Source organism: Capra hircus, chromosome 7 (assembly GCF_001704415.2).
Source record: "Capra hircus breed San Clemente chromosome 7, ASM170441v1, whole genome shotgun sequence".
NCBI lineage: Eukaryota > Metazoa > Chordata > Mammalia > Artiodactyla > Bovidae > Capra > Capra hircus.
The window spans coordinates 58,501,198-58,527,070 of record NC_030814.1 but is presented as its reverse complement, the minus strand read 5'-3'; the positions used below and the strand labels follow the sequence as shown (position 1 = coordinate 58,527,070).

Here is a 25,873-nt window from a genome sequence, read left to right as displayed (position 1 = left end):
TTATTTTTGGCTGTGCTGGGTCTTTGTTGCTGCGTGAGCAAGTGGCGGATGCTGTCTAGTCATGGCACGTTGGCTTCTGACTGTGATGGCTCCTGTTGTGGAGCGTGGGCTCTAGGCTTCAGTAGTTTCAGCAGTTGTGATGCAGGGGCTTTAGCTGCTCTGCAGCATGTGGGATCTTTCCAGATCGAGGACTGAACCCTAATCTCCTGTATTGGCACATCGATTCTTTACTACTGAGCTACCAGGGAAGCCCACCTCATAAGTTTTGATGTGTTGTGTTTTCATATTCACTTGTTTCAAGATATTTTTTAATTTTCCCTTGATTTCATCTTTGATCCATTGGTTTCCAGGAATGTATTGTTTAATTTCCACATATTTAACCATTGTGGTTGGAAAAGATACTTCATATAATTTTGGTCTTTTAAAATTTGCTTACCCTTGATTTGGATCTAATATCTGATCTACCCTGGAGAATGTGCCATGTGTGCTTGAGAAGAATGTATATTCTGCTGCCCTTGGATGGAATGTTCTACATGTATATCTGTTAGGTACATTGGATGTAAAGTGTAGTACAAGTTCAATGTTTTCTTATTGATTTCTTTCTGGAGAATCTATCCGTTGATGAAAGTGGATATTGTAATGTTGTCCATCATTCCCTTCACTGCTTCAGATCTGCTAGTATTTGTTTTTATATTTATGTGCTCTGATGTTAGGTACATATGTATTTATGATTATTTTATCTTCTCGATGACATGATCATTTTATCAGTTTTAGTGACCTTTTTGTCTTTGGTTACAGTTTTCTACTTAAAGTTGATTTTATCTAAGGATAGTTTAACTCTCCCCTCTCTTTTGGTGGAATATCTTTTTCCATATCTTCACTTTGAGCCTGTGTATTAGCTGAAGTGAATGTTTTGGAGGCAGCTTGTAGTTGTGTCTTTTTTTTTTTTTTAACGTTTTCAGCCATTCTGTGCCCTTTGATTGGATAATTTAATCCACTTACATTGAAAGTAATTCTTGATAAGTAAAAACTTACTATCACCATCTTGTTCATTGTTTTCTGGTTGTTTCATTGTTCCTTTGTTCTTTTCTTCCTCTCTTGCTATCTTCTTTTGTGAACTGATGATTTTCCATTGGGGTATACTTTGATTCCCTTTTCTTTATCTCGTGTGTATGTGTCTATTGTAGTTTTTTGTTTGTTTTGTAGTTACCCTGTGGTAACTTGAAATATCTTACAGATAAAACAGTTTATTTTAAGCTGATAACTTTGATCATATTAAAAAACTCTACTCTTTTTCCTCTCCCCTTACTTTGTTTTTGTTGCCATAATTGACATCTTTTTCATATTCTGTACCATAAACAAATTATTGTAGCTATATTTATTTTTAACACCTTTGTTTTATAACCCTTATACTAGAGTTAAATGGTTATCACACCATCATATTACAGTATTAGATTATTCTGAATCTGACTATATATTCCCTTTACCAGTGTATCGTGTATTTTCATATGATTTCATGTTATTAGCTGCCTTTCATTTCAGCTTGAAGAACTCCTTTCAGCATTTCTTGTAAGGCACATCTAATAGTAGGTGATGAACTCCCTCAGTTTTCGTTTGTTTGGGAAAGTCTTTATCTTATCTTCATTTTTGAAGGTCAGCTTTGTAGGGTCAAGTTTTCATGGTTGGCATTTTTTCTTTTAGCTCTTTGAATATATCCTCCCATTCTTTCCTGGCATACAATGCTTCTGCTGCAATATCTGCTGATAGCCTTATGAGAGTTGTCTTATATAAGATACATTTTTTTTCTTGTTGCTTTAAAAATTGTCTTTTTTCTTCTTTGATTTTACACAATTTTATTGTAATTTGTCTTGAAGAAGATTGTCTTGCATTGAAAATTTGAGGTAACCTATCGGCTTGATGAACTTGGATGTCCAAACCCCTCTCCAGGTTTGGGAAATTCTCACCATTCTTTCTTTATTTTTTAAAAAAGTATTTCTTTATCTTTGGCTATGCTGGGTCTCAGTTGCTGCTTGGGCTTTCCTCTAGCTGTAGCGAGTGCAGTGTGTGGGCTTCTCATCGCAGTGGCTTCTCTAGTTGTGGAGCATGGGCCCCAGGTGCAGGGGCTTCAGTAGTTGTAGGACATGAGATGAATAACTGCAGCTTGTGGGCTCTAGAGTGTGGGCTCACTATTTTCTTTCTTTTCACATCTCTTTATCAGATATTTTAAAATGATCTGTCTTGCTCCTTCTACTGTCTTTCTGTAGCATTTCAATTTTTCTTGTTCTACAGCAGCAAGCTACTCTTGTTTGTTCTCAGTGGCCATTAGGCATCTAAACTATGGTGGTTCCCTGACAGTTTCAAGTCAAGTGAGACAGATACTAGTTCCTTGAGCAGCCCTCCAAAACCCAGAAGGGTTGGATTCACACCCTTTCTCCCTCCTTCCTAAAGGAGCTAGCTGCCTTTTTGCTAGCAAAGAAGTTGCTTATTCGTCATGATTCCCAGGCATCTAAACTATGCCAGTCCTATCAGTTCTCTGAGTAGGGCAATATATAGAAACTAGTCCCTCATGAAGTTCTCCAAGGAGCTGAAACATTGGACGCATGCTCTGCTCTTCTCTTTCCCCTTGATGGTGGGAGAGTGGAACAGGGTATTTTTTCCTGGTGCTGAGCTATGCCAGCTTCTGGGAAGGGCTGATGTGAGTAAAGTAAAATTACTCTTCTTATTTGTTTCAATACAGCTGTTCAAGTTTTAAATTCATTTGGGTACTCCAACTTCTTAACTTTATTATGGATTTCTTGTAAGGGTATTTCATTACACATATCATTACTAATTAGTATTTTTGTGGGAGAATTAGGGCTGGGACTTTCTATTCTGACAGCAAGGAGAAAATGTCTTTTAATTTCATGGCTACAGTCACTATCCACAGTGATTTTGGAGCCCAAGAAAATAAAATGGGCTTCTCTGGTGGCTCAGACAGTAAAGAATATGCCTGCAATGCAGGAGACTGAGTTTGATCCCTGGGTCAGAAAGATCCTTTGGAGAAGGGAATGGCTATCTCCTACAGTATTCTTGCCTGGAGAATTATGTGGACAGAGGAGCTTGGTGGGCTATAGTCCATGGGGTTGCAAAGAGTCAGACATGGCTAATAGCAACATTACAAGATATTAAATATGGTTCTCTGTGCTATACAGAGATCCTTGTTGTTTATCTGTTTTATATATGGTAATGTGTATCTATTAACTCCAAATTCCTAATTTATCCCTGCCTTTCCCCTTTGGTAATCATAAGTTTGTATTCTGTGTGAGAATCTTTCTGTTTTGTTCATTTGTATCATTTTTTTAGATTCCACATACAAGTGATATCATATGATGTTTGTCTTTTTCTATCTGACTTACTTTACTAAGTATGACAATTTCTAGGTCCATTTATGTTGCTGCAAATGGCATTATTTTATTATTTTTCTTGGCTGAGTAGGTAACATTCCACTGTATATATTTACACCACTTTTCTTTATCCAGTAATTTGTTGATAAACACTTAAGTTGTTGATGAACACTCAAACTGCTGCACAAATGCACTCATCTCACACACTAGCAAAGTAATGCTCAAAATTCTCCAAGCCAGGCTTCAACAATACGTGAACTGTGAACTTCCAGATGTTCAAGTTGGATTTACAAAAGAGAGAGGAACCAGAGATCAAATTGTCAACATCCACTGGATCATGAAAAATCAAGAGAGTTCCAGAAAAACTTCTACTTCTGCTTTATTGACTAAGCCAAAGCCTTTGACTGTGTGGATCACAACCAACTGTGGAAAATTCTTAAAGAGATGGGAATACCAGACCACCTGACCTGTCTTCTGAGAAAACTGTATGCAGGTCAAGAAGCAACAGTTAGAACTGAACATGGAACAACAGACTGGTTCAGAATTGGGAAAGGAGTATGTCAAGGCTGTATATTGTCACCCTGCTTTTTTAACTTACATGCAAAGTGGTGGTGGTGGTGGTGGGTGGTTTAGTCGCTAAGTCATGCCCAACTCTTGCGACCCCATGGACTGTAGCCTGTCAGACTCCTCTGTCCATGGGATTCTCAGGCAAGAATACTGGAGTGGATTTCCATTTCCTCCTCCAGGGGATCTTCCTGACCCAGGAATTGAACCCAGGTCTCCTACATTGCAGGCAGATTCTTTACTGACTGAGCTATGAGTCAGCATGCATTATGTGGAACAGCATGCATTATATGCAGAGTACATCATGAGAAACGCTGGGCTGGAAGAAACACAAGCTGGAATCAAGATTTCCAGGAGAAATATCAATAACCTCAGGTATGCAGGTGACACCACCTTTACGGCAGAAAGTGAAGAAGAACTAAAGAGCTTCTTGGTGAAAGTGAAAGAGGAGAGTGAAAAAGTTGGCTTAAAGCTCAACATTCAGAAAACTAAGATCATGGCATCTGGTCCCATCACTTCATGGGAAATAGATAGGGAAACAGTGGAAGCAGTGAGAGACTTTATTTTTGGGGCTCCAAAATCACTGCAGATGGTGATTGCAGCCATGAAATTAAAAGATACTTACTCCTTGGAAGGAAAGTTATGACCAACCTAGTTCAGTTCAGTTCAGTTCAGTTCAGTTGCTCAGTCGTGTCCGACTCTTTGCGACCCCATGAATTGCAGCATGCCAGACCTCCCTGTCCATCACCAACTCCCAGAGTTCACTCAAACTCATGTCCATCGACCAACCTAGACAACATAGTAAAAAGCAGAGACATTATTTTGCCATCAAAGATCCATCTAGTCAAGGCTAAGGTTTTTTCAGTAGTCATGTATGGATGTGAGAGTTGGACTATAAAGAAAGCTGAACACTGAAGAATTGATGTTTTTGAACTGTGGTGTTGGAGAAGACTCTTGAGAGTTTCTTGGACTGCAAGGAGATTCAACCAGTCAGTTCTAAAAGAACTACGTTCTGAATATTCATTGGAAGGACTGATGCTGAACCTGAAACTCCAATACTTTGGCCACCTGATGTGAAGAGCCAACTCATTTGAAAAGACCATGATGCTGGGAAAGATTGAGGGCAGGAGGAGAAGGGGACGACAGAGGATGAGATGGTCGGATGTCATCACCGACTCAATGGATATGAATTTAGGTAGGCTCTGGGAATTGGTGTTGGACAGGGAAGCCTGGCATGCTGTAGCTGGGTCGCAAAGAGTTGGACACGACTGAGCAACTGAACTGAAGAAGATTCTTGAGAGTCCCTTGGACTACAAGGAGATCCAAGCAGTCAATCCTAAAGGAAATCAACCCTGAATATTTGATGCTGAAGCTGAAGTTCCAATACTTTGGCCACCTGATGCAAAGAGCTGACTCACTGAAAAAGACCCTGATGCTGGGAAAGATTGAAGGCAAAAGGAGAAGGGTGCAGCAAAGGATGAGTTGGTTGGATGGCATCACTGACTCAATGGACATGAGTTTGAGCAAACTCCAGGAGATCATGGAGGGCAGAGGAACCTGATGTGCTGCAATCCATGGGATTGCAAAAAGTTGGACATGACTTAGGGACTGAGCAACAACAACAATAGTTGCTGTATAACACAACAACAATGACAATGGTAACTCTGTGTTTAGATAAACTAAACCTCCATACTGTTTACCTTAATGGCTACACCAATTTACATTCCCACCACGCTGTAGGAAGGTTCCCTTTTATCCACACTCTCCCCATCATTTAGTATTTGCAGACTTTTTGATGATGGTTATTTTGCCCGGTGTGAGGTGATGCTTCTTTGTAATTTTAATTTGCATTTCCCTAATAATTAGCAATATTGAGTATCTTTTTGTGTGCCTTTGGCCATCTGTATGCTTTCTTTGGAGAAATGTCTATTTAGGTCTTCTGTCCATTTGTTCAGAGAAGGCAATGGCACCCCACTCCAGTACTCTTGCCTGGAAAATCCCATAGATGGTGGAGCCTGGTGGGCTCCAGTCCATGGGGTCACTAAGAGTCGGACACGACTGAGTGACTTCACTTTCACTTTTCACTTTCATGCATTGGAGAAGGAAATGGCAACCCACTCCAGTGTTCTTGCCTGGAGAATGCCAGGGACGGGGGAGCCTGGTGGGCTGCCGTCTATGGGGTCGCACAGAGTCGGACACGACTGAAGCGACTTAGCAGTAGCAGTAGTAGTCTATTTGTTAACTGTTAGTTATTTTTTGATATTGAACTATATAAGCTGTTCTTATATTTTAGAAATTAAGCCCTTGTCAGTCACATTGTTTGCAAATATTTTATCCTTTTTCATAGCTTGTCTTTTTGTTTTGTTGATGGTTTCCTTTCTGTGCAAAAGCTTGTAAGTTTGATTAGGTCCCATTTATTTATTTTTGTTTTTATTTCTTTTGCCTCGGAAGATGGATCTAAGAAAGTATTGCTATGATTTACATTCAAGAATATTTTGCTTATGTTCTCTTCTAGAAGTTTTATGGTGGTGTGTCATATTTAAGTTGTTAAACCATTTTGAATTTATTTTTGTGTATGATGTGAGCGAGTGTTTTAATTTGATTGATTACATGTGATTGTCCAGCTTTCCCAACACCATTTCCTGAAGAGGCTATCTTTTCTCCATTGTATATTTTTGCCTTCTTTGTTAAAGTTTTTTTCCCCATACGTGTGTGGGTTTATTTCTGGGCTCTCTATTCTGTTCCATTAATCTATGTATCTGTTAATCCATATATTGTGCCAATACCATGCTGTTTTGATTACCGTAGCTTTATAGTATTGTCTGAAGTCTGGAAGGGTTATGCTTCCAGTTTTGTTCTTTTTTCTGGGATTGCTTTAGCAATTCCAGATCTTTAGTGGTTCCATATAAATTTTAGGATTATTTGTTCTAGTTCTGTGAAAAACATCATGGGTAATTTAATAGGGAGAGTATTAAATCTGTAGATTGCTTTGGGTGGGATGGCCATTTGAACAATATTAATTCTTCCAATCGAAGAACATGTAATATCTTTCCATTTATTTGAATCATCTTCAGTTTTCATTATCAATGTTTTATAGTTCTCATTGAGTGAGTAAGTCTTTCATCTCCTTTGTCAGGTTTATTTCTAGGTATTTCATTTTTTAAAATTTGATTTTAAGCAGAATTTAAAAAAAACTTTCTCCTTCTGATATTTCATGGTTAGTGTAAAACATGCAGTAGATTTCTGTATGTTAATCTTGATCCTATACCTTGCTGAATTCGTTTATCAGTTCTAATAGTTTTCATGTGGATTCTTTAGGGTTTTCTTTATAGAGTATGTCATCTGCATATAGTGACAATTTTACCTTCCAATTTGGATTTTTTTTTCTTTTTCTTGTCTGATTGCTACAGCTGGGACTTCCAATACTATGTTGAATAGAAGTGGTCAGAGTGGGCATTCTTGTTTTGCTCCAGATTTTAGCAGGAAGGCTTTCAACTTTTCACCTTTGAATATTATGTTGGCTGTGGTGTATTATATTTATTGATTTTTCAGATGTTGAGTCAACCTTGCATTCCTGGAATAACTCCTGCTTGGTGATAGTGAATAATTTCTTTACTGAGTACGGTTCTCTAGTATGTTGGTGATAATGTATGTTTTTATATTTATGGGAGATAGTGGTCTCCAGTTTTTTTCTTGTGATGTCTTTGGTTTTGGTATCAGGATAATGTTATCCTCAGAATAAAGTGTTTACTTCTCTTCTATTTTTGAAAGAGTTTGTAAAGAACAGGTGTTAATTCTTATTTAAGTGTTTGGTAGAATTCATTCATAGTAACTCTCGGTCCTATTTATTTGTTTTCATTTTGTGTGTATTTCTATCATTATGTATTCAGTTTCTTTACTTTTTATAGATCCATTCAGGTTTTCTATTTCTTTTTGACTCAGGTTTTATATTTGTATTTTATGTAAATTTGTCTTTTATATAATCTATGTATATATTGGCATACAATTGTTCATGGTATTCTCTTATAATCCTTTTTATTTCTGTGAGATCACCAATAATACCCCTTATTTCATTTCTGGTTTTAAGTAATTTTAGTCTTCTGGTTTGTTTCTCTTGGTCAACCTAGCTAAAGTTTTGCCAGTTTTGTTGATATTTTCAAAGAACCAACTTTTGGCTTTATTCTCTTACTCTGTTGTTTTACCATTCTTAGTTTCATTTATTTCTGCTCTAATGCTAATTATTTTGTATCTTTTGCTTGCTTTAGATTTTATTTGCTTTTTTTTTTTTTTACCATGTCTTGAAGTAGAAGATTAGGTTATTGATATGAGGTATTTCTTCTTTTTAAATGTCAACATTTATAGCTGTGTGTTTCTTTATAAGCATTGTTTTAGTTGCATCCCATGAGTTTTCATATGTTGTGTTTCCATTTTTGGTCATTTAAGAGTATTTTCTGATTTTCCTTGTTCTTTCTTCTTTGACCCATTGGTTATTTTAGCATATGTCATCTAATTTTCACATATTTTTGAATTCCTTAAACTTCCTTTTGTTATGATTTCTTGTTTCATATCATTGTGGGCAGAGAATATTCTTTGTATGGCATCAATTTTAAAAAATTTATTGAAGCTTGTTTTATGACTTAGTGTTGAGAAGGGCAGTCTCATGTGCACAGTCTTTCAACCCTTGTTCAGCTACATAAGAATGGGTCTTGGAAAGGGAACCCATGTACACTGTGGAAACGTAAATTGGTGGCTACTATGGAAAACAGTATGATATATTCTCAAAAAACTAAAAATACAACTACCATGTGACCCAGCAATTTCAGTTCTGGATATATATATATATTTTAAAATGAAAACACGAATTCAAAAAGATACACGTACCCCAGTGTCCATAGCAGCATGTTTGTGTGCTTAGTTACTCGGTCATGTCTGACTCTGTGACCCAGTGGACTGTACCCTGCCAGGCTCCTCAGTTCATGGGATTCTCCAGGCAAGAATACTGGAGTGGGTAGCCATTCCCTTCTCCGGGGAATTTTCCCGACCCAGGGGTGGAACCCGGGTCTCCTGAATTGCAGGAAGATTCTTTATTATCTGAGTCACCAGGGAAGCCCTCATGGCAGCCTATTATTTACAATTGCCAATAGAAGCAACCTAAGTGTCCATCAACAGATGAATGGATAAAGAAGATGAAGCCATAAAAAAGAATGAACGTTTGCCATTTGTAACAACATGGATGGACCTCGAGTGTATTATACTAAGTGAAACAAATCAGATAGGGAAAGACAGATACTGTATGATATTACTTATTTATGGACTCTAAAAAATAAAACCAACTAATGAATGTAACAAAGAAGAAATATACCTATAGATATAGAAAACAAACTAGTAGTTACCAGTGGGGAGAGGGAAATGGGGAAGGATAACAGGGGAGGGAATACAAACATAGTAGTTTGTAGAGGTACAAACTATTATATATAAAATAAAAAAGCTACAAGGATATATTGTACATCACAAGGAATATAGCCTGTATTTTATAATAACTGTGAACCAGTATGGTGTACATATGTAACTTATTTTAAAAAAGAAGGTATTGTCAAATGTAGTCAATAAAGTTTGAGAAATATTTGTGCTGTAAAGTAATAAAATTGTTTTAAAGTGGGATTGTTATGGCTACACAGCTTGTACATTTTCAAAAATGAGTTGTTTATTTAAATACATGAACTTACAACAAAAAATTATACCTAAGAAAATAGAATGGATCTTGATAAGGAATGGAACATTTCCTTATCAAGAGATGAAGAGTCCATACAGCCTTTGCTAGGTATATATACAATGTGGGGCTACATTTCCCTGTTTCAGGCTCAACAGATGCTCTGCTTGGAGCATGCATATCATGTGGCACCTATCCAACTCCAATTAAAAAGTTCTTTTTATTTTTATTGAAGTATAGTTGATTTATAATATTGTAACATTTTCAGGTATATAGCAAGGTGATTCAGATATACATGCATGCATGTGTGAGACCCTAGGGACTGTAGCGTCCATAAGCCTCTTATCCTTATCCATCAGAGGGCAGACAGAATGAAAACCACAATTGCAGAAAACTAATCAAACTGATCACATGGACCACAGCCTTGTCTAACTCAATGAAACTATTAGCCATGTCATGTAGGGCCACCCAAGACAGACGGGTCATGGTGGAAAGCTCTCACAAAATGTGGCCCACTAGAGAAGGGAATGGCAAACCACTTCAGTATTCTTGCCTTGAGAACCTTATGAACAGTATGAAAAGGCAAAAAGATGACATTGAAAGATGAATCCTCCAGGTTGGTAGGTGCCCAGTATACTACTGGGGAAGAGTGGAGAAATAACTCCAGAAAGAATGAAGAGATGGAGCCAAAGCAAAAAACAACACCCAGTTGTGGATGAGACTGGGGATAGAAGTAAAGTCCGATCATGTAAGGAACAATATTGCATAGGAACCTGGAATGTAAGGTCCATGAATCAAGGTAAATTGGAAGTGATCAAACAGGAGATGGCAAGAGTGAACACTGACGTTTTAGGAAAGGAGAGAAGGAAAGATATACCCATTTGAATGCAGAGTTCCAGAGAATAGCAAGGAGAGATAAGAAAGCCTTCCTCAGTGATTAATGCAAAGAAATAGAGGAAGGCAATAGAATAGGAAAGACTAGAGATCTCTTCAAGAAAACTAGAGACACCAAGGGAACATTTCATGCAAAGGACAGAAATGGTACGGACCTAATAGAAGCAGAAGATATTAAGAAGAGGTGGCAAGAATAGAAGAACTATACAAAAGAGATATTCACGACCCAGATAACCACGATGGTGTGATCACTCACCTAGAGCTAGACATCCTGGAATGTGAAGTCAAGTGGGCCTTAGAAAGTATCACTATGAACAAAGCTAGTGGAGGTAATGGAATTCCAGTTGAGCTATTTCAAATCCTGAAAGTTGATGCTGTGAAAGTGCTCCACTCAACATGCCAGCAAATTTGGAAAACAGCAGTGGCCACAGGACTGGAAAAGGTCAGTTTTCATTCCATTCCCAAAGAAAGGCAATGCACAATTGCACTCATCTCACACGCTAGCAAAGTACTGCTCAAAATTCTCCAAGGCAGGCTTCAACAGTATGTGAACCATGAACTTCCAGATGTTCAAGCTGGATTTAGCAAAGGCAGAGGAACCAGAAATCAGATTGCTAACATCCATTGGATTATCAAAAAAGCAAGAGAGTTCCAGAAAAACATCTATTTCTTCTTTATTGACTAAACCAGAGCCTTAGACTGTGTGGATCACAACAAACTGTGGAAAATTCTTGAAGAAATGGGACTACCAGACCACCTTACCTGCCTCCTGAGAAATCTGTCTGCAGGTCAAGAAGCAACAGTTAGAAGTGGACATGGAACAACAGACTGGTTCCAAATTGGGAAAGAAGTACGTCAAGGCTGTATATTGTTACCCTGCTTTTTTTTTAACTTATATGCAGAGTACATCATGTGAAATTCTGGGCTGGATGAAGCACAAGCTGGAACAAGATTGCCAGGAGAAATATGAATAACCTCAGATATGCAGATGACACTATCCTTATGGCAGAAAGTGAAGAAGAACTAAAGAGCCTCTTGATGAAAGTGAAAGAGGAGAGTGAAAAAGTTGGCTTAAAACTCAGCATTCGGAAAACTAAGATCCTGGCATCTGGTCCCATCGCTTCATGGCAAATAGATGGGGAAACAATGGAAAGAGTGAGAGAATTTTTTGGTGGCTCTAAAATCACTGCAGCTATGAAAGTAAAAGATGCTTGCTCCTTGGAAGAAAAGCTATGACAATCTTAGCATATTAAAAAGCAGAGACATTACCCTGCCAACAAAGGTCCGTCTAGTCTAAGCTATGGTTTTTCCAGTAGTCATGTATGGATGTGAGTGTTGGACTTTAAAGAAAGCTGAGTGCTGAAGAATTGATGCTTTTGAACTGTGGTGTTGGAGAAGGCTCTTGGGATCCCTTCGACTGCAAGGAGATCCAACCAGTCCATCCTAAAGGAAATCAGTCCTGAATATTCATTGGAGGGACTGATGCTGAAGCTGAAACTCCAATACTTTGGCCACCTGATGCAAAGAGCTGACTCTTTGGAAAAGACCCTGATGCTGGGAAAAACTGAATCCAGGAGGAGAAGGGGACAACAGAGGATGAGATGGTTGGATAGCATCACCGACTCAATAGACATGAGTTTGAGCAAGCTCCGTGAGTTCGTGATGAACAGGGAAGGCTGGTGTACTGCAGTCCATGGGGTTGCAGAGAGTCAGACTCAGCTGAGCAACTGCGCTGAACTGGAATCTAGCCTGCTAGGCTCCTCTGTCCATGGAGATTCTCCAGGCAAGAATACTGGAGTCAGTTGCTGTGCCCTCCTCCAGAGGATCTTCCCAATCCAGAGATCGAATCCGCATCTCTTTTGTCTCCTGCATTGACAGATGTGTTCTTTACCACTAGCACCATCTGGGAAGCCCACATAATGTCTGTGTGTGTGTGTGTGTGTGTGTGTGTGTGTGTGTGTGTATAATTTTTCAGATTAGTTTTCATTATAGAAAATTGTTTGCTGTGTAAAAATTGTTACAGTAAATCCTTGTTTATCTATTTTATTTTATTTATTATATTTTTCCACACTGTGAGGCTTGTGGAATCGTAGTTCCACAACCAGGGATCAAACTCAGGTCCTTGGCAGTGAAAGCACAGAGTCCCAACCATAGGACTACCAGGGAATTCCTTATTTTACATATAGTAGGGCTGCCCTGATGGCTCAGACAGTAAAAAATCCCCCTGTGATGTAGGAGACCTGAGTTCAATCCCTGGGTCAGGAAGATCCCCTGGAGAAGAGAATGGCAATCCATTTCAGTATCCCTGCCTGGACAGAGGAGCCTGGTGGGCTGTAGTCCATGGGGTTGCAAAGAGTCGGACATGACTGAATAACTTTCAGTCACTCACTCATAGTATGAATCTTTTAACAACGAACAATGATATGTTATTCCATACTCCTAATTTATCCCTCCTCCTTCCCTTTCCTCTTTGGTATCCTTGAGTTTGTTATCTTTGTGAGTCTATTTCTGTAAATATATTCATTTGCATTTTCAGATTGCACTTTTAAGTGACATCATATAATATCTGCCTTTCTGATTTCCTTCACTTAGTCTGATATTCTCTAGATCCATCCAGGTTTACTGCAAATGGCAAGAGTTCATTCTTTTCATGGCTAGGCAGTATTCCATTGTGGGTGTATATCACACATGCCACATCTTCTTTACCTGTTAATCTGTTGATGGCCACTTAGACTGCTTCCATGTGTTGGCTGTTGTAAACAGTGCTGCTCCGAACATCGGGGTGTGTTGTATCTGTTTTGTTTTCCTGGTGGCACTGGGTCTTCATTGCTGTGGGTGGACTTTCTCTGATTGTGGAGAGTGGGGGCTACTCGCCACTGTGGTGGCTCCTCTTGTTGCAGAGCATAGGCTCTAGGCGTGTGGGCTTCATTTCTTGCAGCTTGAGGGTTCAGTAGTTGCAGTATGCGGGCTCTAGGGCACTGAGGCTTCAGTAGTTACAGCACACAGGCTCAGTAGTTGCAGCTCATGGGCTTTAGAGTGAAGGCTCAGTAGTTGTGGTGCTGGGGCATGTGGAATTTTCCCAGGCCAGAAATCAAACCCTTGTCCCCTGCATTGACAGCTGGATTCTTTTCCACTGTGCCACCAGGGAAGTCCTGTTGTATCTGTTTTTAATGGGGAAGGGAAAAAGTCTTTCTACCATGGCACAAGAGGGGTGCGTATAGGCAAACTGCTCTGCAATTGCCTCTTGTCTGCCATTTTACTTTTGGTTTCTTTATGTCTTAATTCTTCTTTGTTTTTATATTCCTCCTTTACCAATATTTTTATTAAGTGAGTATTTTTAAATGTAACATTTTAATTCCTTCAATGGGTTTTAAACAGTATTTTTCAGTTATTTTCTCAGTGGTTTCTCTAGAGTTTATTATATACATTATAATATCTATATCTCCTTCAGATTTATAGTAACTTAATTCTATTAAGGTATAAAGATATTACTCCTATATAACTCTTTTTCTTTCTTCCTCTTTGTTCTATTATTATATGTATTACATCTTGTAGTGGGTTGAATTGTGGCCTCCAAAAAGGTATGTCCACTTCCTAACCCTTGGAACCTGTGAATGTGACCTATTTGGGGAAAAAAGGACTTTGAAGATGTAATTAAGTTAAGGATCTTGGGATGAGGAGTTTATCCTGAATTTCCCAGGTGGGCACTAATTCCAACGAGAAGTGTTTTTTTATAAGAGAGAGAATAAGGGAGGACACAGACACAGAGGTAAGGCCATGTGAAGATAGAAGCAGAGTGGAGTCGTGAACACAGCCATCAAAAGCTGTATGTGGCAAGAAATGAAATCTCTGCTAGAGCTTCCAGAAGGGGTGCAGCCTTGCCAACACCTTAAGTTTGAATTTCTCCCCTCCAGAACTGTGAGAAAAACTGTTTTAAGCCACCCAATGTGTGGTAACTTTTTTGCAGTAGCTACAGGAAAGCAATACACATCTCTATACATTACAAACCCAACAGTACATTGTTACAATTATTACATTATATAATTTTATGTCTTTTAAAGATGTTGAGGGAAAAAGGAAAGCAATTATATATTTATAGTGTTTCTCATTTCCCATTTCTGGTTCTGTTAATTTATTGCCCAGCATTGAAATTTCCTTATCCAATACAGCTGTTCTTCCATCCACTTCCTTTGTACTATAATTAGCAATTTTGTTTCATTTCTATATATTATAAGCCCAGAAATATGTTTATACATATTGTTACATACAATTGGTTTTTTAAAAGAAGAAGGGAGAAGCTTCTGGGCCTACCTCAGAAGCAATACTATTCCTCTCTCCCTGCCAGAGCCAAGGAGATCTTTCTTGGATGTTCACTTTGAGAACCTAGTGGGATTCCTAAAAGTAAAGTCCATAAAAGTAGGCATGCTCCACCTTCACCCCAACTGTGACCTCCATGAGTTTCTCACTCTTAAGATAGTCTACAACTCAGCCTCCAGCAATTTGTCAAATTTTCCATTTAGGTGTTTCTACCAGGCTGTGCCTCTAGAGGCTTCTGCTCCATGGAAACAGATCTTGGTTGACTCTCTGCATTTGCTTATTTCTCCAGATTTTTGTGACTTCCCTGGTGGCTCAGATAGTAAAGCATCTGCCTACAATGCGGGAGACCCAGGTTTGATCCCTGGGCTGGGAAGATCCTCTGGAGAAGGAAATGGCAACCCACTCCAGTACTCTTGCCTGGAAAATCCCATGGACGGAGGAGCCTGGTAGGCTACAGTCCATGGGGTCACAAAGAGTTGGACACAACTGAGTGACTTCATTTTCACTTTTTTTCTTTCCAGATTTTAGAGTAGAGGTTTTTCCTGTAAACTCAGTTCTCTGATGGGTTCAGGAAAAGTCATGTATCTAGCTTTTCTTGTTGTTATTACAAGAAAAAAAAGTGATAAATTCTAAGCTCTTTACGTGTTGGAGGTGAAACTGGAAGTTTGTTCTTTCTACTTACTTTTCTCAGCCTTCTCAAGTGTTTCTTATTGTTCTTGACTATGTATTAATACCAAGCAGAGCTTGTTCACTTTTTTACTATTTCCAATGTGGCTCTAATTTCTGTTATTATATTCTATTATTTCTGATTTTATATTTCTTTTCCACTTATTTCATGAGTTGTATCAGCTCCATTTTCATGGTCTTCTGTGGCATTTTCATTTTCTTTTTGAAATTCTGTATCCCTGAGTTCTTAATTCTCCGAGACTCTTTAAAATTGTTTCATGAATCTTTTGACTAGAGACCTTTAGAGATCTCTGTGTTATTATCTGTTATTTTTCATATTTATTTTCTTATTCCTTCTTGTAATATTTATAGAGGTCCTGCATTGGCTCTTTTTTGATTAGTATTTATCTTTGAGAGGAGCTCCTTTAGGACCAGCTCTCTGCAGGTGAAAATGTAGATGGATGGGCTAGTAGTGCTCTGGACTAAGGTGAGCATTTCCTGTTTACCATTTGTTAGAGGGGTTTGTAAGAGAAGGCAATGGCACCCCACTCCAGTACTCTTGCCTGGAAAATCCCATGGATGGAGGAGCCTGGCAGGCTGCAGTCCATGGGGTCACTAAGAGTTGGACACGACTGAGCGACCTCACTTTCACTTTTTACTTTCATGCATTGGAGAAGGAAATGGCAACCCACTCCAGTGTTCTTGCCTGGAGAATCCCATGGACGAGGGAGCTTGGTGGGCTGCCGTCTCTGGGGTCACACAGAGTTGGACACGACTGAAGTGACTCAGCAGCAGCAGCAGCAGCAGAGGGGTTTGTGTATACCTTAGCTTTTACATATCTCCCAATAATGAGAACTGGCAGCTGCAGAGCAATTTGTCCTCCACAGTTTTCTCTTAATTTTACCACATACTTAGGTTCACTCTTGAAATAAGTGTGCATCTGCTCACTAGTGCATTCACTCCTGCTTTTTCTCCTATTTTGTGCTGACAAATAGGATTATGGAAAAGCCCTGCCTGATTTAACTTAGGCACCTAGATATTTTTGTTTCAAATAAGGGATCTGTTGTTTTATATCTCAGCGTGAAGTACTACTTTGGAAAACTCTAATCTACCAGCTCTTTCCAAGGTCTCCAGTGGCAAGAATACTCTCTCAGCATTTTCTGGCATCTTGGTCCAATTTTATTAGCGCTTGGTAACTTCTCTTCATATATACTATGGTTGAAGTTCAAATGCTTTAAGGAGTTTCATCAAAGACACAGTTTTACTTTTTGTTGGCTATTCTGTTGTTTTTGGTAGGTTTTATGGAGAAGAAATCCATTTTCATTTATCCATAATTGATTGAAATCCCTCTTTTTGTCTAGTTATTGCAGATATGTAGGAAAACTATGTTTTATAACTTAATCATCTCATTGAGCTCTCTTTTAGTTCAGTTTATTTTTCTTTAATTCTCTGGGACTTTATGAATAGAAAATTTTATTACCTATAAATTTATCATCTGTTAGTAACAGTCTATTTTATCCTCCTCTCTAACACACACGCATATGCACACACACTTCCTTATCTTGTGTTGTCTAGAATTTCCAAGTCAGTATTGAATAATAGCTATTACATAAAGTGTGCTGTTATGATTTTTCATGGCAATAATTCTGATATTATTATTGTTTAAAATAAAAATGGCCATTTTAGGGGGTGATAGCTGTGAAATTTTTATCAAAATTAAAAAAATATATAAATAATTATGATCTGGAAATACTTCATTTTGAAACTATAATATAATGTGAGATTTATGTAGATTCTTTTTTGGAGAATGTTGATAGTGCCTTTGTCAGATCTTTATTTTAGGTTAGGCACTCCTATAAAGCTGATGTCAGATAGGGTGATTGGTTGTGTTTGCAAGCCTTCCTTTTCAGCCGCATGTGATGAAATTTTTTTCATCAGCTGAGAGGACGATCTGGTGTGACTGTTTACCAAATATGTAGGAACATGAAATTTGATATAGGTAAAATATGTGATTGAACCAGACGGGCTAGCTCTTAATACAATGACATTCAGCCAATTTGGCTTTAAAAAAGTAAGTGTAAAAGTCTAGGATTTTTTTTATCTGTGGCTTAGTAACATCTAGGAAAAAACCACATACGAATTTTAGCTTTAAATCCATCATAAAAAAGTTATGTGATGTGGCTGTTAAAGAACCAGATGCAAGTTTAGACCCTTACTTGATATGGAGTATTTAGAATGAAAAGGCAAGATCTCGTCTCCTTGGATATTATGACCAATCTGGAGCATGACTTTAAGTTCTGAGGACTATACTTTGAAGATGAAATAGAGTAAGATTTTATAAAAAGGTAATTCTAGAAAAATTAGCATAGTTATAAAAAGGAGTAAGAAAACATAGCATAGAGTTAATTAGAGTGAAGATTCATGAAAAAAATGTCTGAGACATTTTATATAATATGTTATGGAGAAAAACTTTGTACAAACTTGAGAAAGATGTTCTATAGTAATGTGCTATTGGTAAAGTGTTTAGGTTAAAAGAAAACAATGATTGACACAGGCTGTTGTGTACTGAGAGTAGTTGAGCCACTTAATTTATGTGCCTAGAGCTTAGCTAGATATTTCAGAGACAAAATTGAGTGATACAGATCTCTACCCTCAAACAAGTCACACTCTGTTAGGCTTGATTTGAAACCTTCATAAAGCAATATTATGGGATAAAAATTTGCTTAATGTGATTGTGTTGTCCAGTTTTTTAATTTACTTCCCATAAGTACAGAATATACTCCCAAAAGAATAATCTTAATTACTAAGAAAATCTTGAGTACAATAACATCTTACTGACAAACTCTGGTGGATATTCAGATCATTCTCCTGTTTGGCTTCAGGATCTCTAATATGAACTTATGCATTATGACTAGCAGTCTCTTGAATTTACAGATTACAACCAAGTTTGGTGGGAGAGCTTTATAATAATAGTCTTTGCAGTAGAACCCAAGCAGGAATCAGAACAATGTTTTTGCACAGAGTCCTCTTAAAGTTGCACTTGCACCTAATTAAAAGCTTGAAAATACTTGAATTAGGAGATACTATAGAAAATGCCATGTACTGGCAAAATGAAATATTAGAAAGGAAGGGTTCTGCTATAGAGAAGTTATGTTAATTCATGATTTTAACCTTAACTAGTAATATTATCGGAGAAGGCAACGGCAACCCACTCCAGTACTCTTTCCTGGAAACTCCCATGGACGGAGGAGCCTGGTAGGCTGCAGTCCATGGGGTCACTAAGAGTTGGACACAACTGAGCGACTTCACTTTCATTTTTCACTTTTGTGCATTGGAGAAGGAAATGGCAACCCACCCCAGTGTTCTTGCCTTGAGAATCCCAGGGACAGGGGGAGCCTGGTGGGCTGCTGTCTATGGGGTCGCACAGAGTTGGACACGACTGAAATGACTTAGCAGCAGCAGCAGTAATATTATACATAAGAAAAAAAGTTTTTAGACTTTCTCATCTTCTGGATATCCAAATATTTAGATATCTAAATATTACTTTCCCACAAACTCTAGTTTATATCAGTTAACATTGAGTGTGTGCTGTTGCTTCAGTCGTGTCCGACTCTTTGTGACCCTATGGACTGTAGCCTGTTAGGCTTCTCTGTCTGAGATTCTCCAGGCAAGATTACTGGAATGGGTTGCCTTCCTCCAGGGGATCTTTTCGACCCCAGAGATTGAACCTGTGTCTGCTGCAGCTCCTGCATTGTAGGTGGATTCTTTACCACTGAGCCACAAAGGAAACCCAAGGGGAGGGGTGATATGTGTTATTTTTCATTTTATAGTCCTTGATAGCAGAGGAGTAACTTTTGACATGCCACATTTCAATGATTACTTTATGATAGGCTTTGAGGCAGAATTATTTTAAAAACTGAAGTATAATAGAAGCATTTGTGCTTTGTTATAATTATCATATATATTAAATAAATAGGCAGCTCATAAATAAAATAAATAGGTAGCTCAGTGGTAAAAGAATCTGCCTGCCACTGCAGGGGAGGCAATTTCGATCCCTGGGTTGGGAAGATTCCCCTGGAGAAGGAAATGGTAATCCATTCAATATTCTTGCCTGGGAAATCCTATGGACAGATGAGCCTGGTGGGTTATAGTCCATGGGGTCCTAAAGAGTCCGACACCACTTAGTGACTAAAACAGCAAGAGGCAGCCTGCCCTCCTTCCTTGAAAGAAATAAGGGGTGCGTTTGTGATGGACAGAGGAGGTGATTGGTGTTTAGTGGCACAGTGAAGTTACCAACCACACTTAGTCTTAAAACCAGAAAGCTGGAGGTGCCTGTTTATCCCTGCCTGCCCCACCTACATTTTAAGTGAGTTTAGAAAATTATTAGAGAAATATTCAGGCATACAGTAAAGTTGAGAGAATTGTGTAATTAACTCCATGTATCCAGTACTCAGCTTCAGTAATTAGCCGTATGTTTAGGCAGTTTTCTGACCAGTAAATATAATGCCCTGAGAGCTTCATTTCTTTATCTGTATTCAGCTTTTGTCTTTCAAATTTTGGTTCTTGGGGCTTTGGACACTGAAATTGTATTAAAAGAAGGATTTGAGTGAGGAATTTAGTGTTTAGTGTTTAAGCTTTTTCAGCTCTCCACCCTCTCAGGAGAAGCCACTGGTTGTAGGGTGCTAGGTGGAATTTGGAAGTATTGTGGGCAAGAGCTGTTTTTCATAGAACAGATCACTGTCCCAATTTCCGTGCCGAAGACCGGCTAAAAACAAAGCTGGGGAACCGACGGGCATCACCACTGTTTTCTGAATAAGAGCAAATTTACAGAACAGTTTCCTGGTCACGCTCTGGGGAGTATCTCAGTATTTCCCCCTTCATTTTGTATGTCCAGGTCCAGTTTGGGGATGAGCTGTCAATCTTTCTGAGTTTCTAATGCTTGATATTGACTGGGTTCTAACCACTTTCCTCGCCCAGAGCTTGCAGAGCACTCCCCTTAGGGGCTCCTGGGGAAAGAAGAAAAGCTGCTGATTTGGAAAAAAAGAAGGAACGTTGAACCGGAATTGCGCTAGCCTAGTTTTGTGCCTCGAAAAGCGAGAGTCCCGGGGAATGATTCCCATATGCCCCTCGCTGGTTCTCGCTATAGAAATCTTGGCGTCTCCGGGGATATAAGAAAGTGCAGGAGAGACTTAAACTCGCAGCGGAGAGGCTGAGAATCCAGCACGGAACGCACGATAGCACTTGGTTTGAGGGTTCCTGTTTCCTTAAGCCTAGAAGGCGTAGTGGTTCTTGGTCGTGGTCCCGCCTCCCAACGTGTAGGCCTGGCCGTTCCTCTCGGAATTCCTCCCTCTCTGCCGGCACTGTAGGGAGTCAGTGGGTCCGAGCGCCCGTGACCCGATGCTCGGCTCTCAAAATAGTCGTTGAGAGACGCCCAGCCGAGCTCAGCCCCAGTTTTAAGCCGTCTTCAGGTAGAGTTTGTAGACGTTAAGACTGAGGCGGTCAGGGCGTTGTCCTAGGAAACGCAGTTTAAGGGAAGATGTGTTAGTTTCTCGGAGCATCTCTTTGCCCCGCCCTGCGCTCGCTGCCTGGGCGCGGGGCGAGTTCCCAGTGGGCGGGGAACGGAGACCACTCTTCCCGGAGCCCGGCGGTTTTCCTCGTCTCTGCACCCCTAGGCGGCGCTGCGCTCCTCCGCTCCGGCAGGTTCGCTTTCCCAGACGGCTGCCGAACCTCCGGTCTAGCAAGCCTTGCTCTCAGCCGGCCGGTCCCGGGCAATTACCGCATTCGGAAGGCGAACGTCGGCTGCTTCTGCACCTCCAGCGGGCAGCGGCGGCCGACCGGCCCTCGGTTTTTTCCTTTTACCACGGCTCGCACTCTCCGGGAGTCCGGAGCATGGTCCCGGGTCACCGCTGGTGGAGCGAGGACGCCAAGAGGGAGGGGGATGGTGGGCTGGAGGGCGGCGGTTCTATGTTTGTGGATTTCCTGCGGCTCTGTAGCGGGGCAGCTCGAATACTCAGTGTCGGAGGAGACCGAACGGGGCGTAGTCGTAGGCAGTGTTGCCCAGGACTTGAGGCTGTCAGCGGCCTCTCTGTCCTTGCGGAACTTTCGCTTCCTTTCCAGCCACGGCGAGACTTACTTCGGGGTTGATCTGGCCAGCGGAAGCTTGGTGGTCCGAGAGCCGGCGGACCGCGAACGGCTGTGTGGGGCCAAAGCTGTCTGCGTCCTGATCTATGAGCTTGTGCTCGAGGACCCGCTAGAGCTGCACAAGGTCCATGTTCACGTTCTGGACATCAACGACAACTCGCCTCACTTCCCTGCCGGCGACGTGCAATTCCATATTCCTGAGTTTCTTATGCCCGGAGCCCGCTTTACTCTCCCTAATGCCGAAGATGCCGACGAGGGAAGCAACGGGTTGCTAAGCTACAGCCTGAGCCCCAGCCGGCACTTTCGCCTGGACATGGGTTCGCGGGTCGACGGCAGCGAATTCCCAGAGCTGGTGTTGGAGAAAGCGTTGGATCGGGAGCAGCGTGCCACCCACCGGCTAGTGCTCACCGCTCGGGACGGCGGGCTGCCAGCGCGCTCCGGTGAGGTACAAGTCACCATCGTCGTGGTGGACACAAACGACAATGCTCCTGTATTTGAGCGCTCAGTATACCGCACCAAGGTGCCAGAGACTGCACCCAATGGGACTGTGTTATTCCGAGTGCAAGCCTCGGACCCGGATGAAGGCTCCAATGGGGAAATCCGGTACTCCTTAAGCAATAGCACCCAAGCCAAACTGCGACACTACTTCCACGTGCACCCTAGAAATGGGGAAGTGCGGGTCGCTCCTTCGCTAGGTCCTCCTGAAACGCTGTTGGAGGCATACATTGAGGCAAGGGATAAAGGTGCCTTCAGTCTAGCCAACACCGCTAAACTGCTGGTGGAGGTGACTGACCTGAACGATCACGCCCCTGAGGTGAACCTTCTCACTCTCTCCAGTCCCGTTTCCGAGGACGCCGCCACTGGCACAGTGATTGCTCTCCTTAGTGTAAGGGATGAAGACCTTGGTCCCAATGGTAAAGTCACCTGTAGCATGTACAGTGGAGGCCCCTTTAAGTTGAAGGCTTCCTTTGGCAACTACTACAGCTTGCTGACTGATGGGCCGCTGGACCGGGAGCAAGTCAGTGAATACCAGGTTCTGATCACTGCCTCAGATGGTGGCTCACCTCCACTTAGCACTCGCAGGACACTGACTGTGTCAGTTGCTGATGTGAATGACAACACACCAAGCTTTCCTAAATCAAAACAGGAACTTTTTGTGGCTGAAAACAATGCCCCTGGGGCCTCCCTAGGACATGTGTTTGCTCAGGACCCAGATCTGGGGAAGAATGGCCTTGTCTTCTATGAGCTGTTGGATATTATCTCTGAAGGGCAGGCAGCCTCTAGCTTGGTGGCAGTAGATTCATTCAGTGGGGCCATCACTGCCAAAATTTCCTTTGACTTTGAGCGGCTCAGGGGGTTTCACTTCCAAGTGGAAGCCCGGGATGGTGGCTTTCCTCGCAGAAGTGCAACAGTGACTGTGAACTTGTTTGTGGTAGATAGGAACGACAATGTTCCAGTCATCTTGTTTCCCTTGCCCAAAAATGGCTCTGTCCCAGTGGAAATCGTGCCCCGCTCTGCCAGAACAGGATACTTGATCACAAAAGTGGTAGCAGAAGATGCAGACAGCGGCTCCAATGCTTGGCTTTCCTACTACATCTTTCAGGCTTCTGACTCGAGCCTTTTCAGAATTTCAGCCAACGTGGGAGAGCTCCGTACTGCTCGTTTAGTTCTTCCCACTGATGCAGTTAAACAGAAGGTGGTGGTGGTGGTTCAGGACCATGGAGACCCATCACTTTCCACCTCTGTCACATTGGGTGTGCTGTTGAGCAGCTCTGCCCCTCAGGTCCTTCCAGACTTTGAAGATGGCTGGGAAACAGGAGGGCACCTTTCTGCCCAGAACCTGTATTTAACAATTGCCCTGGCCTGTATTTCCTTTTTATTTCTGGGGTGTTTACTTTTCTTTGTGTGTAGCAAGTTGAGCCAGAGTGCAGGTTGTTGCACTCAGAGCTGCTGTCACTCTCCAGAGGAGCTGAGATGTGGAAGCAAGGTGGCTTCGAATCCTTGCATATCATCAGCCACAATAGATGTCACTACAGTTGAAAGACTTTCTCATACTTACCTCTATTGGGCCTCCCTGGGACTTGGTTACGATAATAACAGTTTGCTGTTGCACGGGGAATACACTGCTGCTGACCTGAGAAATCTGGCCTCTGGGGTAGAACTGAATGTGCCAATATCCTGTATCCAGATTCGAAATAGGAAAGGGGATCATGCAAATGTCAATGCCATGGTAAGCATATTTTATGGAATTTGATTCCCTTGACCAGGAGATGGTCACTAGGTGTTTCTAAAATGTTTCTTATATGAGTCTTTAGCAGCATATAATCCATTGAATTGAACACTCCTGCTCAGCATCCCCTGTACTAAGGATTCTGGGAAGATCCAGGTGTTAAAAGAGATCATTTTTGGCCTCAAGGAGGTTACAGTTTATTTTTGAAAAACCAAGGTAAGAAATTCAAACCTATTAAAGAACAATTAAAGTAATACAGTATAAAGTTCTAAAATTGAAAAGAATAAACCACCAAAGTTTCTGGAACAGGTAATAAACAACCTGGGATGTCTTCGAATAATTCCTTTTATGAATTTCTTTAAGGAATTACTTGAAACAAATATCCTTTCATTAGAAAACATATTTTGAGCAACAGATATGTTTAAGGCATTCTGACCTAAGTTGAGAATGAAAATTGTGGAAGAGTCTTTGCATAATACAAACTTAATACCATGGATGATGAGACATTTACTCAAACCATAACAAATACATGATTTAAACATGATGATAACCTAAAATGTAAAAATAAATTGTAACATGTTCAAAGAAGGGAGAGAGAGAGAACATCTAGACAGGGAAGAGGGAATCAGAGAAGGTTTTGTGGTAGAGAAGGCAGTGAATTGGATTGTGAATGCTATACCATTTAATAAAATGCAGCATATTCCCTAGGCTATATTTTACAATGATTACCATTTTGACAAAGTAGTCTTTTCTGATAATGATATTCCAAAACATAGATAATAGTTCCACACAGTATTTGTAAATATATAGAAATAATAAGCATGTCTCAGAACACTTATTTGTACTGACAGAAGGATGATACAGTTGGGTATAGGACTTGACAATCTTTTATTATGTGTTCTTATTGATGCATTTCACAAAGAAGACAGATGCGTAATTGCCGTGTCAGAAACATTTGTGTGTTCAAGGTGCACTTCCCATTCAAAGTCCATTCAACTTGGATTTAATTTTCTTATTATTTTAGAAGCCAGTAAACTTTGAAATAAGTAAATACCATGTTAAGATGTAATGTTCCTAAGAAGGCTTCCCTTGTAGCTCAGTCAGTAAAGAGTCTGCCTGCAATGCAGGAGACCCGGCTTTGATTCCTGGGTCAGGAAGATCCCTTGGAGAAGGAAATGGCAACCCACTACAGTATTCTTGCCTGGAGAGTCCCATAGACAGAGGAGCCTGGCAGGTAGTCTCTGGGACTTGACAGTCTGTGGGTTTGCAACAATCAGACATGACTAAGCACGTACAGCAGCAGCAGCAGCAGCACCTAAGAAAGATTAAATTATTCAAATACTTCAGTTCATCTATAGTGGCCCTTGGTATTTCAAAACTTCTAAGTGAAGTGGGAGCAATGGATTAGCAATTTCCCGGTATTTCTTTCTGACTTCTTATAGAGATCATGGATACAAGGGAGGAAGGTATGCAGAAGTTAGGGAAGGGGAACATTTTACCATACCACTTCAGATAATAAGGGGGAAATTGGGTTATAAGTTACTCTACTTCAAATAATGATGTTAACCACATCTTTATAATTTTGCATATTTAATATTTACAGCATGATACAATGGAATCCATTATATACTATATGATTAGTCAATACTTGTTGATGAATAAATGATTCAATTTGTGAATCTATGAATTGAGTGGTAGAGAAAAATTTACTTTTTTACTTTATGTTTATATATAGCTAGCAGTTTAAAGGCCCTTCTAAAATACATTATTTTAATAACTATTTTCTTCCTTATGATATATAATCATGAAATAACACAATAGGGATTTTCTGGTCTAAAGCTAGCATGAACAATATCAATGCTGTTTTTCTGGGGCTAAACACCAGTCCAGTTTCTGTAGATGACAAAGTGATTAGCAGGAATGCACATAATTACATTGTGAAATTTGCATGAATGAAAATTAAAGTGC

At 40.4% G+C, this 25,873-nt stretch overlaps 1 protein-coding gene across 4 annotated transcripts in view; it reads left to right on the top strand.

The window, feature by feature from the left end:
* LOC102181119 (protocadherin alpha-C2) overlaps window positions 1-25,873 on the top strand; it is a 187,060-nt gene that overhangs the window by 71,883 nt on the left and 89,304 nt on the right. The window contains exon 1 of one of the 4 annotated variants that reach the window (XM_018050259.1): window positions 21,473-23,905. The exons of the other annotated variants lie outside the window; for them this stretch is intronic. Coding sequence (XP_017905748.1) covers window positions 21,473-23,905 — 2,433 coding nt within the window. Of the gene's footprint in view, window positions 1-21,472; window positions 23,906-25,873 lie in introns of those variants that run through there. 4 annotated transcript variants of the gene reach the window in all.